The 15,000-nt window shown below is 35.8% G+C and overlaps 1 protein-coding gene across 1 annotated transcript; it reads left to right on the top strand.

Moving 5' to 3' along the window:
- Positions 1-29: 29 nt before the first annotated feature.
- Positions 30-9,503, top strand: LOC112459265. The gene is made up of 3 exons (XM_025023298.1): positions 30-3,832; positions 5,193-7,099; positions 7,521-9,503. Exons 2-3 carry the CDS (start codon positions 5,286-5,288, stop codon positions 7,759-7,761), a joined length of 2,055 nt encoding a protein of 684 aa, XP_024879066.1. The 5' UTR covers positions 30-3,832; positions 5,193-5,285; the 3' UTR covers positions 7,762-9,503.
- The last annotated feature ends 5,497 nt before the right edge of the window (positions 9,504-15,000 follow it).

Raw genomic sequence — 15,000 nt, 5'->3', positions numbered from 1 at the left:
AAAAGCATCTTTGTCGTTAATGTCAAAATGTCAGACCATTCAACCTTAACGTCTCTTCTTATTTTATCTAATTGTTGTTTGTGCTTCCACATCAAGTGGGCTTCTATATTTGCTTTAGTGACATCTTTAATTTGACGCTCGCACAAATTACGCAAAAGCGTGCAAAAAACCATTTTTCTCTTCTGAAATGCCGGTAAATTTCGCAAGTCTTTTTCTGCCACTTTTTCACATCTTCTTTTATAATAGTTTCGTGCAGTTCAACCAAGTTATTTTTCGCCTTTACAAAGTCGTACGGAATAATTTTAATAGTTGTGCAAAGCTCGCACTTTACTTGATCACTATTTAATATTTTAAAATGTTTCCACACCGGAACACATTCAGGAAACAACAAATATGACATTTTATGTTCTCTCCGGTGTGACAGACCGTGTTATACTGAATATGACATCGATTATTATCAAGAGGTAAGGTGAAACATTTTGGAAAAGGTCTAAGGGACACATGTGAACGTTTACCAAACAATTGTTTGAGTTAAAAGGTAAAAAAAATGGCGTGTGAGTTCTAGCGTTAAATACGCTTACGCATACTGTCTTAATACAGCAGTAACTATACAGCAGTAACGGCACACGCATACAATATCGTTTCAGACGGGCAACAAAAATTCCTTCTCCTTCAACGTAGTTTCCGAGAGAAGTCCCCGCTCGATCAGTTGACAAACAGCTGATAAACAACTGAGACAAAGCGTGAAGACAATGTGAAGAGAAACTCATTTTTCATCTTTGTATCGGTTATTTATCTGTCCTAAAAGGACGGGTTGGCCGCAATTCTTCCTCTCGCTCGTCTCGATTTCTTCTAGAGTAGAGCTCATATTCCAGTTATAATTTACTACGTTTACACGGCGGATACCATAAAATAGCGGTTGTCAGCTGACAAAGCGGATGGACTCCAACTGTCATCGCATACCCTTTCGCCCTTGGATAGCCTTTCCTTCGCTATCCTTCAAATATTCCTAGTACTACACTTACTACTCTACTCTACTACTACTACTACAATATATTCTTCAATGTTTTCTAATAGACTTATTTATTTTTTTACAGTTGCTCGACCGTCCGCAGAAGATCTTGAAGCCATAGGTCTTCAGGGCTTTCAGGGAGAGGGCCGCAAAGATCAGGGCAGCAAAGTGGGCGCTCTTAGCATCCCTACTTTTGCTTCCCTTTACGATAACCCACTCCCTGGCCGCCAGACTCGTGTTTTGTCTTTCGAGGAGCTTTGCTAACTAAATTTGTTTTTCTTTCCTCTCCATTCGCGTACACACAAATACACACACATACATTTTAAAGAAATGATTTAATTTCAGAAATTAATGAGATTACTTCCCAATAGTCTTACAGGACAAGACACTAATTTTAGAATAGATCTCCTCGGTTGACAAATCCGGCTCCTCCATGTAAATTATTATTACCCGATGACGTTTAAGCAGCTCATCGGCAGTGCACGCAAAGGAGCGTTCTCAATTTTAATTTCGGTTAATAGGCTTTTTAGCCAGTCCATCGATTGTTCGTTGGCGTAATTAAAAATAATGCCTGCGTAATCCCTTCTTAAATGCCTGTGAGGGAGAGGCGCACCTTTGGGAAGTTCGAGAATGTGTCCCCTGACCTATTTCTTAATCACATCCACCCTACCGGCACCTAATTTCTTTTCAGAGTAGCTCTCTTAGGACTTTGTACAAGACGATAGCAGATAATACCAGGAAATACACATACATCTTTTTCTCCAAAAAAGCATTTTAAATGAAAATTTTTTCCACTATTATTTGGTGGCCCAATTATGTTAGGTGCAGTATATGTTAAGGGCTCTTTTCTCTGGACAAATTTTTTCTTCACAAATTGATAGACAAAGTCAACATTACTCTCTTCTACGGATACTCTGCCGATGTAGGGATATCGACTACAACTTTCGCAATTTAAAGTCGTCATTGTCTCTCTAAAAGAAGATAAAAAATATGGAGAAAATAATCTTTTCTTTTTTAGCATATGCTAAAATGCATTATAATATTATATATATTTATAATTATAGCGAGATTATATATCCCTATATTTCCTCCAACCCGCCCTTTCGGTCCCCACGAGTTTCTAACACTCGTTTGTTGCGGAAAACAAATGATTGTGACAAACAATTTGTTTGTTCGTGAGTTATAATTTTTTAGCCAGTTTCATCATTTCCGATTAATATAATCGACCGATTAAGTGCCAACCATGATTGGTCAATCTGCTTAACGACAAATGCGATTTATAGTCAGTTCCAATGGAATAATCGGCCGATTAAACTAATCGTAGATGATGAAACTGGCCCTTAGTCGCTTGGGCATACAACCTTTGGTCAGTAACCTTAGGTCTCTTGCCCAAGCAACTATCTTGCGATGGATTGAGAGTACTATAATCCGACCTGACACACGCTTCTGCGTGCTGACCGCATCACACCCCCCCTTGTCTTCAAAATCTTAGGCAACTGCAGAGGCACGGTTTTTCAGCATGTCTCTCCCTCTGCAACTGCTTTTTATAACATCCGGCGACGCCGGTATAACAGACTCGGGTCTCTTGTTAGATCCGATTCTGCAGCTATAAACTCCTCCAATCGTTGGGTCAACCACGCTTTGGAAGACTTTATTTAAATTATTGTTAACATTTAGTTTTATTTTAATTCCACGGATTTAACATTTAGTTTTATTTTAATTACACGGATTTAACATTTAGTTTTATTTTAATTCCACTGATATTATAGTTGCGCGATATAAGTACAAACCCGGGCAGAATCGCGAATGCCCGAGGTTTGTGCTTTCAAAGAACCCGGCGTCTGGGAGGCACCATCCGCGACACGGCTCTCCCTGCGCCACGCATGGCCGTGCCGTCGTCGGCATTGCACTTACAACTTGCCTTAGGGAGTTCCTCTTCGTAGATCGAATTCAGTTACACCACTTGACCGGGTGCACCTGAATACGATTGCACTATTAAATCTATTATATATATTATAACTATTATATCTATTATATCTTTTAAACATTAGATTTAGATGTTGCAAACCTCTGCGAATTGAATTTTGTATTGCGCCGAAAAAAATGTTAATAGATAAGGGATAGTTTTGTCATTAGCTTGCCAATCAGATATCGTCAGGAATCTTACTCATCTCTGAAGTTAAAATTCTGTTAAAGTTTATTTGAATGGAAGGAGAAATAAGAATGTCAAAAGCAAGGAAGAGAAGAATTAACGTTAGTTAGAGCTAGATCGAATATTATTTAAATTCAAAGATTTATCGATATTTAGTAGTTTCACAAAAGTACATGAAAATAAGCTATCGATCATCAAAAAGGAACAGTTGTATTCCTGTTTGACACAATTGTGCGAAGACGTTTAACTCTAACTGACAGATATTTGTCTCTAAATTTTCGTCGCATCAGATGGCGCGTTCGCCAGACTTGTAGAGATCTCGAATATTTGGTCAATTCTTGTATTGCGGTAACCAATAATATCGGCAGCCAATTAATTAGATTTATTGCGGAATTAATTGCGGTTTTATACAATCGATTAGTCATTAGTCGTTTGATCGATTCGGTATAGCGAATCCGTCTCGTTTTGAGTGATTCTCCCGATGATCCGCTTCTATGTCCTGCAGTGAATTATTCGATAGCTACACAACAAATTGTACAGTAATTGTGGGAAGATCATTTTTGCTGGATCATTAATTCTCCGATGGTGGATCAACGCTCTGGAAAAACATGATCTGAGTCCTCGCTCTGATTTCCTCCTTGCGTGAAACATTGATTCTGGTGAAGGAGGTGAGTTTCGCGGTGTAAACTTTAGGATATTTGAAGTTTTGAATATTGAGAGAGAAAATGTTAGGGGAATTGGAAAAGTTTATACAGTTTTGCAGTGTAGAGATTTGTATAAATTGTTTTATATACATATATTCTATACATACATATATGAGATGTAAAATAATTATTAGCGCACAAGTTTTGCTGACTTGATGGCTATTGTAAAATTTCAGTGACTTTTATAACACATTTAAATCTAATTTTAAAATTTTTGGGAGGTGTCTCAAAAATGCGAAACACTCAGTTAAAAAGTCGCTAATACCACGCTTACAATGAATTTTACAAAATTAATGTGGAAGAAGTACATAATAGGGATAAAAGTTTTTATAAAGAAATTTATAAGAAATATATCAAAGAATATAAATTCTCCTCCTTTCTGTTCTTTATGAATTTTTAATAATACTAATTATATTATCTAATTATATATCTTTATAGATTTACTTACTTATAATCTCTTTATTTTTATTATGAACTATTTATTTTTAATACTATATTACCTAATTTAATGTCCTAAAAACTCTATTCTATATATATATATATACATATATATATATATATATATATATATATATATTGAGACATATATATATTTTATTTATTTTACTTACGATTATAATCTGATATATTTATAAAGTATTTGTCGTTATTTATAAAATAATAACAAATTATAGCAAAAAGTTTAAGTGAGTTAGTATATTGTAATTAATAATTATAAAAAAAGGCGTTATAGAAATTTGGAATTATCTGTTCCATTAGAATTATAATATTACTAAAAACGAATTAAATTTTATTGAACTAAGTAAATTTATCTTAGTTTAATTAAGCTTTTTTTGGAACATTATTAGACATTTATTTATCTCTTGAAATTTATACGCAAAATAGATTTTAATTGTTGATTATGGGTGCGGTCAACTTGACGCTACAAATGCTTCGAAGCATTCCTCTTCTCCTTTCTTTCAACGAAGAAAGAAGGAGAAGAAGAACGCTTCAAAGTATTTGTAGCGTCAAGTTGACCGTAGCTCATGTAAATAAATATATCTAGTACCATAATATTACAAGAAAAATTTTATTTGAAAAAACAGAAAATGTTAAATAATAATTTTTATTGTCTTTTGGTATAATGTAACAAAAATAAATTTATACTTATTAATTTTATTATTATTTATTAGTATTATTATTAATATAGTTTTAAATATTGAAACAAAACTGTCTCTAAAATATATGCAAATACACATGCTTGTTAGATTCGGCATTAAATATTCTTGCTAGTCAATTCTGATTAATTAAAATTCATACAAAATTCTTCCATCTGTCTTCGTAGTTCCGCACCGATCGAGGAAACGCAAATTGAACTGGATACGCGGACTGTTCTGTCTCAAAAGCGAGCTTTAGTGGACTTTTAATCGCCGTCGACATGCCCGTCAACGGAGTTCGCGTGCTGCCGGACATACCGAAGAATATGCCGAACATGGAGATCTTGATCCGGGAGTTCGAAACGGGCTTCTCGACGTCGGCCAGCTGCCGGGATACCGCATCGAAGTTGTCGACTTCGAACGACGGCAACTTTGTCAAGAAGATTGTCGAAGCTTACGAGTCAAGCGTAAGAGCGTCTAACGACAACATTCAACGGGAACGAACTGACGAAAGATCTAGTTTCTCTAACGCTCTTGACGTCGTCAAGAATCGGAAGAACGTAGAGAAAAACGGCTCGAGTCCCGCGATATACGACGTGCCCAGCGCGCAATGTCGAGACGACTTTAAGAAAAAATCCAAGATCTTTTTGACTTCATTTGAGGCACGCGCGGTCGAAGATGATTTTGTTATTCTTAATCGGTATCATTCGGAGAGCGACGTAAAAGCAGTTTCGGAGACATGGCCGAGATCCCCTCCTAAGATCAATATGTACAGCTGCATGAGCGAATTGTCGATGAACGTACAATCCAGTCCTTCGAGGAGGATTGAGACACGGAACCCGAAGAAGAGGGATAAAAAGTTAGAATGTAAAACGAAGAAAAGCAAATTAATGATTTGCTCAAGTCCTTTGGAGAATTTTGAAGACAAAGACTTGGACTGCGAGGATCCTCTTAAAGATATTTTAACAAGCTCTTACGATTCAAGCACCAATAATAGCTACAGAAACTTACAAGCCGATTTATACGGCTTCGAAGACGAACTCGAACTCTCCTCAACTTCATCATCGTTGTCATCGTTGAAGTCCTCCGTGGGGTCGTCGCACAATAACATGTTAAGCATAAATAATGATGACGGTAGTCTGCTAGTGGACTCATCCTTCCAAGACGTAACCGTTACATTTTCCAAAGATATTCCAGAGGCTCGAGATAATCTTCGAGATCCTGAATTGATTCCAAGTCCGTCGTCCAACCGAAAGTCACCGCGAGCGATCGGCGAAACGCCGGTTTCGCCGAATGAAGATCGGCCGATCAAGCTCGACAACGACACCCGCGAGACGTGGATATCAGCTCTGGGCGAGAAGCTATCTCGAAAGAAACCGCTGAAGAAATTACTAAAGTCGGCATTCAACGCTAAACTATTGAGCTACGTGTGGAAAAAATCGGCCGAAGAGAAGCAGCCGAGTGAGCGTACCTCCGACTCGGGATTTATCGATCGGTTTCCGTCCTCTTCGTCCTCTTCCTCGCAGAAGTCCTGGTGCTCCGATCCTAACGAGAGGCCGTTGACGCCGCCGACCTTTGGAACCTTCGGCCGCGCGAAAAACGCTTGCGTCAGCGACAAGACCCGATCGAAGAGCTCTCGCATGGTCTTGACTGAAGTGTCCCGCGAAGAGTTCACGAGCGATTCTGAGCCTGCCGATTCGACGACCCACTGGGTACCTTTGCGCGGCGCAACCACCGCCTACAAAGAAAACCACGGGAATGTCGAATCTTCGTTGAAGAGCCCGATGCTCAAGAATTCTTTCAAGTTGAAAGCCTCCGGTGGACACCCATCGCTTCCCAAGCATCCTTATCTGACCCGAAACGGGATTCCCAAACACCCCTTTGTCGCGGAGACAAAGTTGGATCAAACAACGGAGGAGTTGATAGAGGAGAGGGAAATGAGATGCAACGCCAAGGAACCTGAATCTGATACGCGTGAATTGGAACCGTCAGGTACGTCGGCGTCGCCTGTGTCTCAAGCTAAATTGAGTATCTCGTACTCCAAGATGTCTGGATGTTTGGCTTCATCTCCAAATAACAACTGCGATATATTGAGGTAATTATAATGATAATAATACTGTTATTAGTAATAACACCGTGTAGTAACGTAAAAATATGAACGTAATAATATCAAGGTAGTGTCTCGCGCCAAGTGTATGCGCAGCGAGATACAGACCATGTAGCTTTACACGAACTGTCGAGTTGATATAACAATATTACACATAAAAGACCAGTGATATATATTAATATATGATAACATGATACACAATATATATTTTAAGATATAATAATAGATTGACAATAATATTAGAGAAAGACGAAATTTTATTTTGATTTTTTTCATTTTCTATTTTCTGTAACATTTAAAGATAATAAATAATAAAATAATACTTCACAAATAGCTCAATAATGTGCAATGCTTTTGAAACAATTAATCGATTAAAAGTAGATAAATATGTATATATGGATACATTCAGGTCACGTTCGTGCAAGTCGACGTCGGCGCTCGATGGGCTCGTTCCTCAGCAGACACCGGTCAATAACGTTCATACGTTGTGCAACTTCAGCACGGATTTCTTATCTACCATCAGGCGCAATAAGCCACACGTGCCGAAAGAGCCCAGCACGCACCGTTACGCCACCGTGAGTCCAAGGAACTTTAGATTTTCCATGTCGCGGGAGAAATCACGGGCGATCGAGAGGAGTTTTGATGCCTAGAAGAGAGCACCGGCGATTCTTCCCCTCGGGAGAAACTTTCGGCTGGGTGGAATTTTCCAGATTGCGATTTAATCAAACTTCGCTGAAATACGTCACGCTGGATAGTAATCTGTTTAAATTACGATCAAGCTTCTCACAATCGAATGTTGATGTTCGAAAATTAGTTAACGACCGTTTGACAATTATTTATGGCTTAAATTGTGCGCACGTCACTTTACTTAGGTTTAGGTTCGATTCAATGCCATTGGTTACCGTCTGGTCAACGAGAGTCACTTCGATTTAAGCTTGGTTCGCAGTATTCGCTGCGTAAGCGCCGAAATTGTCGACAGATCATTAGCAACGAAGCGACGGGTTTACCGCGTCAATTCATCCCGATGTATTGATATTAATTGACACTGTGCAAATCTCGAAGTATACCGTTGTACAATTGTTATGCTCAAGCGAATTCCGATTTAAGAATTTTTGACTGATAATTTGATAAACTCTTGTTTATATATTTATCTATTTATTAAAATTTATTTGCACGTTCACGACGATGCTCAACAATGTTGAATCTTGCAATAATTATCTTGTGTAGTTTTATATTAGGTTGGCCAATAAGTCCGTGCGGTTTTTTTACTTATAAATTTATAAGTAAAAAAACCGCACGAACTTATTGGCCAACCTATTAGTTTTATACTACCGATTTCGATGCGAGATTATTCTTACACGGTTAAAAGAATGTGCCGCAACTAAAAATGTAATCCGAAAAGTTAAAAATTCGATTTGTATCCGATGTATTGATATTAATTGACACTGTGCAAATCTCGAAGTATACCGTTGTACAATTGTTATACTCAAGCGAATTCCGATTTAAGAATTTCTGACTGATAGTTTGATAAACTCTTGTTTATATATTTATCTATTTATTAAAATCTATTTGCATGTCTACGACGATGCTCAACAAAGTTGAATCTTGCGATAATTATCTTTTGTAGTTTTGTATTTTTATATTATCTACCGATTTCGATGCGAGATTATTCTTGCACGGTTAAAAGAATGTGCCGCAACTAAAAATGTGATCCAAAAAGTTAAAAATTCGATTTGTACGCGTCTCGTTTGTCTTTTTTTGAAAAAACGTCAGCATGAATATTCGGAGAGATTTCCATCAAAGAGAGAAGTTGAGCGATGACGTATTTTTATCTTTCGCAAATTTTTCTACTGGAAAAAACTAATATAATAACATCTTGCTCGTTTTTCGTAAATTTTGCGAAGTACCATCGCACATTTTTAATATCTCTTTTTCAGCTTTTTAATATTGTATTCAATTAATCTTTCTCGTGTTGCGAAAGGTAAAAGATATTTGACATGTGCGAGCAGTTCCATTTACTTGTCCGTTTCTCTCGTCGAAACCGGTAGGTTCCAATACACGACAGGTTCACGATATCGTGAAGATCTCGTTCGTTTCTCACGAAATGACACGACGAAGATTCTTTCAAAGATAAGGCCGTGCGAAGAGCGATATCATGTAATCTTTATTCTTACTGACAAAAATACGCTTCTCGAGTCTCTCGTATTTCTTTCGGAAATGTTGAAGAAGATCTCGAGTAGCAGTGAACGAATTATTAGTTGTACGATAGCGATTTTGCAGCTCTTAAAGCAGAAACTTATGTATTATTTACTATTGTTAAGGGATAAGTGACATTTTGATATGATATTGTATACATCAATTGATTGTACATATTGTGCTCGAAGAATTAATACATGCAAAATATTTTATTCAAATATTTAGAACTTTAAATATTTTTTTCGATAAGTAAATTCTTCAATTATTTTCTTTATTATTATTACAATTAATTAGTGCCAGGTATAAATTATTTCTTTAAGATTGGATTTATTTTGTCAAACTACTTGTCGAAATTGTATGAATTTTATTTTAAGGCACTGCCGATACATCCTTGGATATGTGTCCCAATTCGACAAAAATCATTGATGTAAAGCTTCAAATTCCCCAGTTCCTTCCATAATAGTTAGACGTTCATCAGAGATGTTTACGAATCTAAGATTAATGATATGCATGAAGAACACATCGTCGCGTCAGCACAATAACACCGGTAAAATAGACATTTTAGTGATAGGCGACGAAATTTATTTGTAGTGTGCCTAATAGTCGATTTGCATAAAATTTGCATATATAGCGCTATGTATAGCGCTCCCGACAATAATCATCTGGCGGGACGATGACAAACACGTAAAGATGGGATATGTTTGTACATGTTTGTTTTGCTGGAGGCACTCTCTAATGTAGTGGAAACTGTACGTAACGACGTACCGAGAGACGTTATTGTCACTTTACAGAATCACGTAAAATTTTCCCGAGAGAAGCTATTCGTTCCGAAAAGCGACTGCCCATTTGAGTTCCGTCATGAAGCTTTTACGCCAGTCACTCTTTTAATCCTTTGACGACGACAAATACGTTTATTCCGCGAGATTGTTAAAACGCAGCATCTTTTCTTTTAGAGTCACATTTATTTTATCTAACTTAATCTTAAAAAATCAAAAAGCAATGTTTTAATATTGTCAATCTTACTAGTAATTAATTACAATTATTAAATGGTGTCATAAGAACAATATTTTTTAGAAATCAATTGTTAAAAGAATTGTTTAGTTCATCTGAGATTAGTTCGACAGTATCATATCATTTACGTTCTTTATCGAGGAACATCTACTGGAACTTCATAATTACTCCTGCGACATTATGATTGTCGATAACATGTCGATAGTGTAAACACTGTAAACTGACAGCTGCTTTTGAGTGGTATCAATATGACAAGCGATAAACTTGGGAATGTCATTATTGTCTATCTACCTCGTCTCGTGAAATTCAATTAATCCTCAAAACCGTACCGAGTTTATCGGCTCCGTTCTTCGTCCTCTACGTTCAGTTTGATTCTCGTGTATCGTATTCGTTAAATCTTTCGCTGCATGCACGTACGTACATACTATAACTATCGCAGAACTATCGATCGTAAAAAAACTGACGATTGGAAAGGATTAATAAAAAGTTGTTTTTTATATTTTTGATCTCCAAAATCAGGATTTAGCTATAGAATTCTTACATTTCTATTTTTCCTCTATTTCGATGTATCCACTTTAATCTGTGGGATAAATATAAGATTCGATCGCGGATTATAAAATAAATATAATGGGCAGGATCATTTCTTTTCAAAAAATTAATTAAATTTTAAAAATATTGCAGCACGATACGTCTCTATACTGTCTCGCAGAAATCTAGAACGTTATTTCGCGAGGAATATAAAGCGAGAGAAATGCCAACATTGTTAAAAAATATTAATTAATATTGTCACAACGTCCCTCTTACGGTTAAAAATTAAAATTTTTAAACTAAAAAATTTCAAGCTTTAAATATTCGTTCCTTTGAATGTTTGCCGGACTCACTCTCGGAACATCGAGCCAGGATATCACGTACGATCGCTCGATGACGTAGGTAGTGGCGTTTGCAGTTTTCCGCCCACGTTTAAAAATGGGCAATGACGTAAGTACATCCATTGAAACTCGCCCACACGTGTACGTATGTACAAAAGGTGATCCCCGGGGACGTTCTCTTCTATGGATTCTTCAACCAATTTTTCTCTTCAGTCAATTTTTTCATCGCAAAGAAAAAGGAAAAACAATATTTCTGTTTCCTTGAATATTTCCGCGACATTTTAATAGTAAAGAGCATCAATATTCAACGAATTCGAAAGAAATAGTAGCGCACTATTTTTACGTCCTGCACCGAGAATACAGATGATTAATATTATACCGATCCTATACGGAAATAAAGTATATCTAACAGGAAAATCGTGTTGTATGAATTACGAATATCTACCTTCGATAAGCCGTATTTAAATTTTTACGACAGGAAAAGTCCTATTATTTAACCATTCAGAGAAAAGGTCGAAGCAGATTTACGGTCCACCGAGCTGTAAATCTCCCTAGGATTTAGGATTCTACCGTTTATGCTATTCAGATCCTGGAGGCGACAATTCCCATTATCGAGGAAGCGAATTAACAAACTCGTTTAACCGAATTAACATCAAACTCTGTACCTCTCTGTAAACCCCCGTAAACCCCCTTAAACCAATGCAAATTAATACGACGAGGCCAGTGGCACAACTGGTAAAATCACAACAGTGGTAAAATCGCGGACGCTTCTATCTTGTATCAAATTTTAATCAATTGAATATAATCACACTAACGTAAGACAAAAAATCTTTCTCAATCTGCTTCTTCAAATTTTTCTTTAGCAAAAGTTTATATTTTATTAAAAATTTAAGATAATCTTATAAAATATATGCATCAATAGAAAATATTTAAGTAAATTATTATATTTAAAAAATAATTTAATAAACTGAAAATTAAAATATAAAAATTTTCAAAAGTATCCACAATTGAAACTTTACGTATAATAACAACTTTACATACCTATAATTTATTTTACTCCAAAAATTGATTTTTAAATAAAAATTTTTAACTTAATTAATTTTTTATAAGGTAGGATTTTCATTCCCTTCGATATAGATATCGCGAAACTGAGAAACCTCCACTACTACTTAATATAATGATTTCTTTCTTATTCTATCGAGCGATCAGTTTGAACCCGTTGCGTGCAGAGGAAGGAGATCGCGTGCATCTGCTTGAAAGAGAATAACGTCGGCGGAAGCTGGCGAAAGGACCAATTTTCCGGAACGATGGCGTGGAAAATAGATGCATCGCCATCGTGGTAACATTGCCGACTGCCGATGACGACGATTTTCTCATTTTCTTCCTTTTTTCCTTAACAGCGGCCGTTGTTCGCACTTCATAATGTTCATATAAACGGAGCGTCGCGTTTTCCCGAGAACCCGCCGGAGAGTTCATTGTCAACGCTAAACCTGTGGCTAAGAAATAATATGAGAAAAAGCATTAAAAATACGATTATTATATATGTCCAAACGTTCTCAGAATAATGGGGATAATATGAAAAGCTACTTGGAGAGTTTTCAGGTACTCTGTGAGAAACGTAATCCCCCGAGGACATGAATTATTATAGTCTCTTCTTTGCACAGTTGTATGTAGGAACTCGCCTCCTTGTGCGTGAAAATGCACTTTTACAAGAGGAAGAAAACATGTCTTTTTTTCTTTTTTTCTCTTTTAAAAATGCATATATAGAGTCTTTAATATTACGGTTACGGTACCTGCATTTCACCATTGTTCCTCATATCCTTTTTTATCTCTCTTTCATGCTGAATGTTTCCACAAAGAGAAAATTGAGGCATTGTCAATAACGTCAAAAACTCTCCCAACCGTTGTTGAAGTAATGGCGTACTCGAGAACAATAATAATCCAGGTTATATTCGAGGGAGTCATGTGCATGTAAAATAAAATATAACGCATTGTTCCTGCAGTATAATGTATTGGCGAAGAAGAAAAAGATCGCGTTAAATATTGCGTTTAACTCAAAGAAAAGGAAAATGTTACAGCTTTTGCTTTCTAATAAGCAAATGCTACCTAAGTAGATGATAATAAAGCATTAATTTATGATTAATTCTATTTAAAATAGAAAAAAAATTTATTTTTCTACATATATTTCTATATGTACATAAAGAAAATTATTCACTCTAGCAATTGCAGTAATATACATCATTTGCAGGCATTTATTCTAATCTTCGAGATAAAATAATTAATTTTTAATATTACGTATCCTCATTGTTTGACAAAACAGAAGCATAAATAAATTATATTTTAATTTAAAAATTTAAGAAAATCTTGCGAAAGCATCTAATATAATATTCGATATGATTCGATCGCTGTATTATTATAGTATCTCGTAGTTCTATAAATTTAATATTTAATATCTGTTATAAATATAAAATTGTTAGAGTAAATAGATTTTTTTTTTTTATTACAGCCACGTGTGGACATTTTCCTTTAAAATTTCCGTATCATTTACGTTGGAGCCTCTGATTATCCCGCCGCAAGCAAGATGAAGTAATACTATGCAAATTCAATGACTTCAAATTGACACGGAACGCCGGGGTTAGAAAGAGATTGCATCTAAACCGTAAGCAAAACACTTTGTTTGCATTCCGCCATTTTTACCGAGCTATCATGTTATTCTAAGATAATATCTTTCGCCATGTCGAAGGATATTGCGAAGAACACTAGAATACTTTGTTTGCGTGTGTGAATGTTTCTTTATCTCAACAATACTTTTGAAATATTTCAGTCTTTGTTGATAATAATATTTTTATCTTCTTATAAGCAACATTTTCGTCGTGGCTCATGTAATTGAAATAATTGATGAAATTCTTGATTATTTAAGAAAACATTATTCAAAAATAATTAATCATTTTAGCGAGAAAGAATATGATGTTTTAAGACGTTGCACTTTACTCGTGGTGCACTTTCTCAAGATAAGAGAATATACTTTGAAAAGGAAAGGGAATTCTCTAATATAGCTTTAAAAAATCTAATCGAGCACTTTTGATCTAACGAAGGATAATCTCTTTGATCATGTCAAATCTCGACATTTCCTGATATTATAAAATAATTCGGGATCGTTTTACTTTCCTTTGCAACGGTGCAAGCGTACTTCTACGTAATTCTGCGGCTTTTGACGTAATCTAGTAAAATTTGCATCAAAGCTAGAATTTAGACGACGAGAATATTGTTTGAAGCAGCTCGCCTCGTTCTCTTCGGTGTTTTTGATACTCTAGAGAATTAGCTTTTCTCATCAACAAAACCTTTCCTAACAGAAGTAGAGTAATTTATTTTCGCGTCACGTCCTTTGGCAACTTTATCACTTCTAATTTAACACAATATGAAATCATTATACTCTGCTACCGAAGAGAGAGAGAGAGAGAGAGAGAATTAAATGTAATTTTATTTTTCTGACTTTGTCTCACGGCCTGTAGAATATTTAATTAAAATTTAGATTCCAAAATTATTTCATCAAAATAGAAGAAAAGACTTTACGATGGAGTTTCTTTCGAATTTCTTTCTATATAAAAATTTAAATGTTCTCTTCGCCATTGTATGTCGAATTCCCACTCCACTTCATGCTTTGATGTAAACTTATCAAATTTTTCAAGAGCGTTGCACTGAGAGACATGAAATATATGAAGGAAAATATGTCAGACACGTGAGATTGTCGGGGCTTTATATTTTTCCTCGATTTTAATATTTCAACATTTCTCATTTTCTCCATCTCTTCCT

Source organism: Temnothorax curvispinosus, unplaced genomic scaffold, assembly GCF_003070985.1.
Source record: "Temnothorax curvispinosus isolate PA1 unplaced genomic scaffold, ASM307098v1 QBEX01000963.1, whole genome shotgun sequence".
NCBI classification, from domain to species: Eukaryota; Metazoa; Arthropoda; class Insecta; order Hymenoptera; family Formicidae; genus Temnothorax; species Temnothorax curvispinosus.
This window is presented reverse-complemented; position numbering and strand designations above follow the sequence as displayed.

What these genes read in the sequence shown, in the direction of transcription:
- LOC112459265 (XM_025023298.1), top strand. Translation starts at nt 5,286, where the DNA reads ATGCCCGTCAACGGAGTTCGCGTGCTGCCGGACATACCGAAGAATATG. An exon ending in AACAACTGCGATATATTGAG is followed by an intron (nt 7,100 to 7,520) that starts GTAATTATAATG and finishes GGATACATTCAG; the next exon opens with GTCACGTTCGTGCAAGTCGA.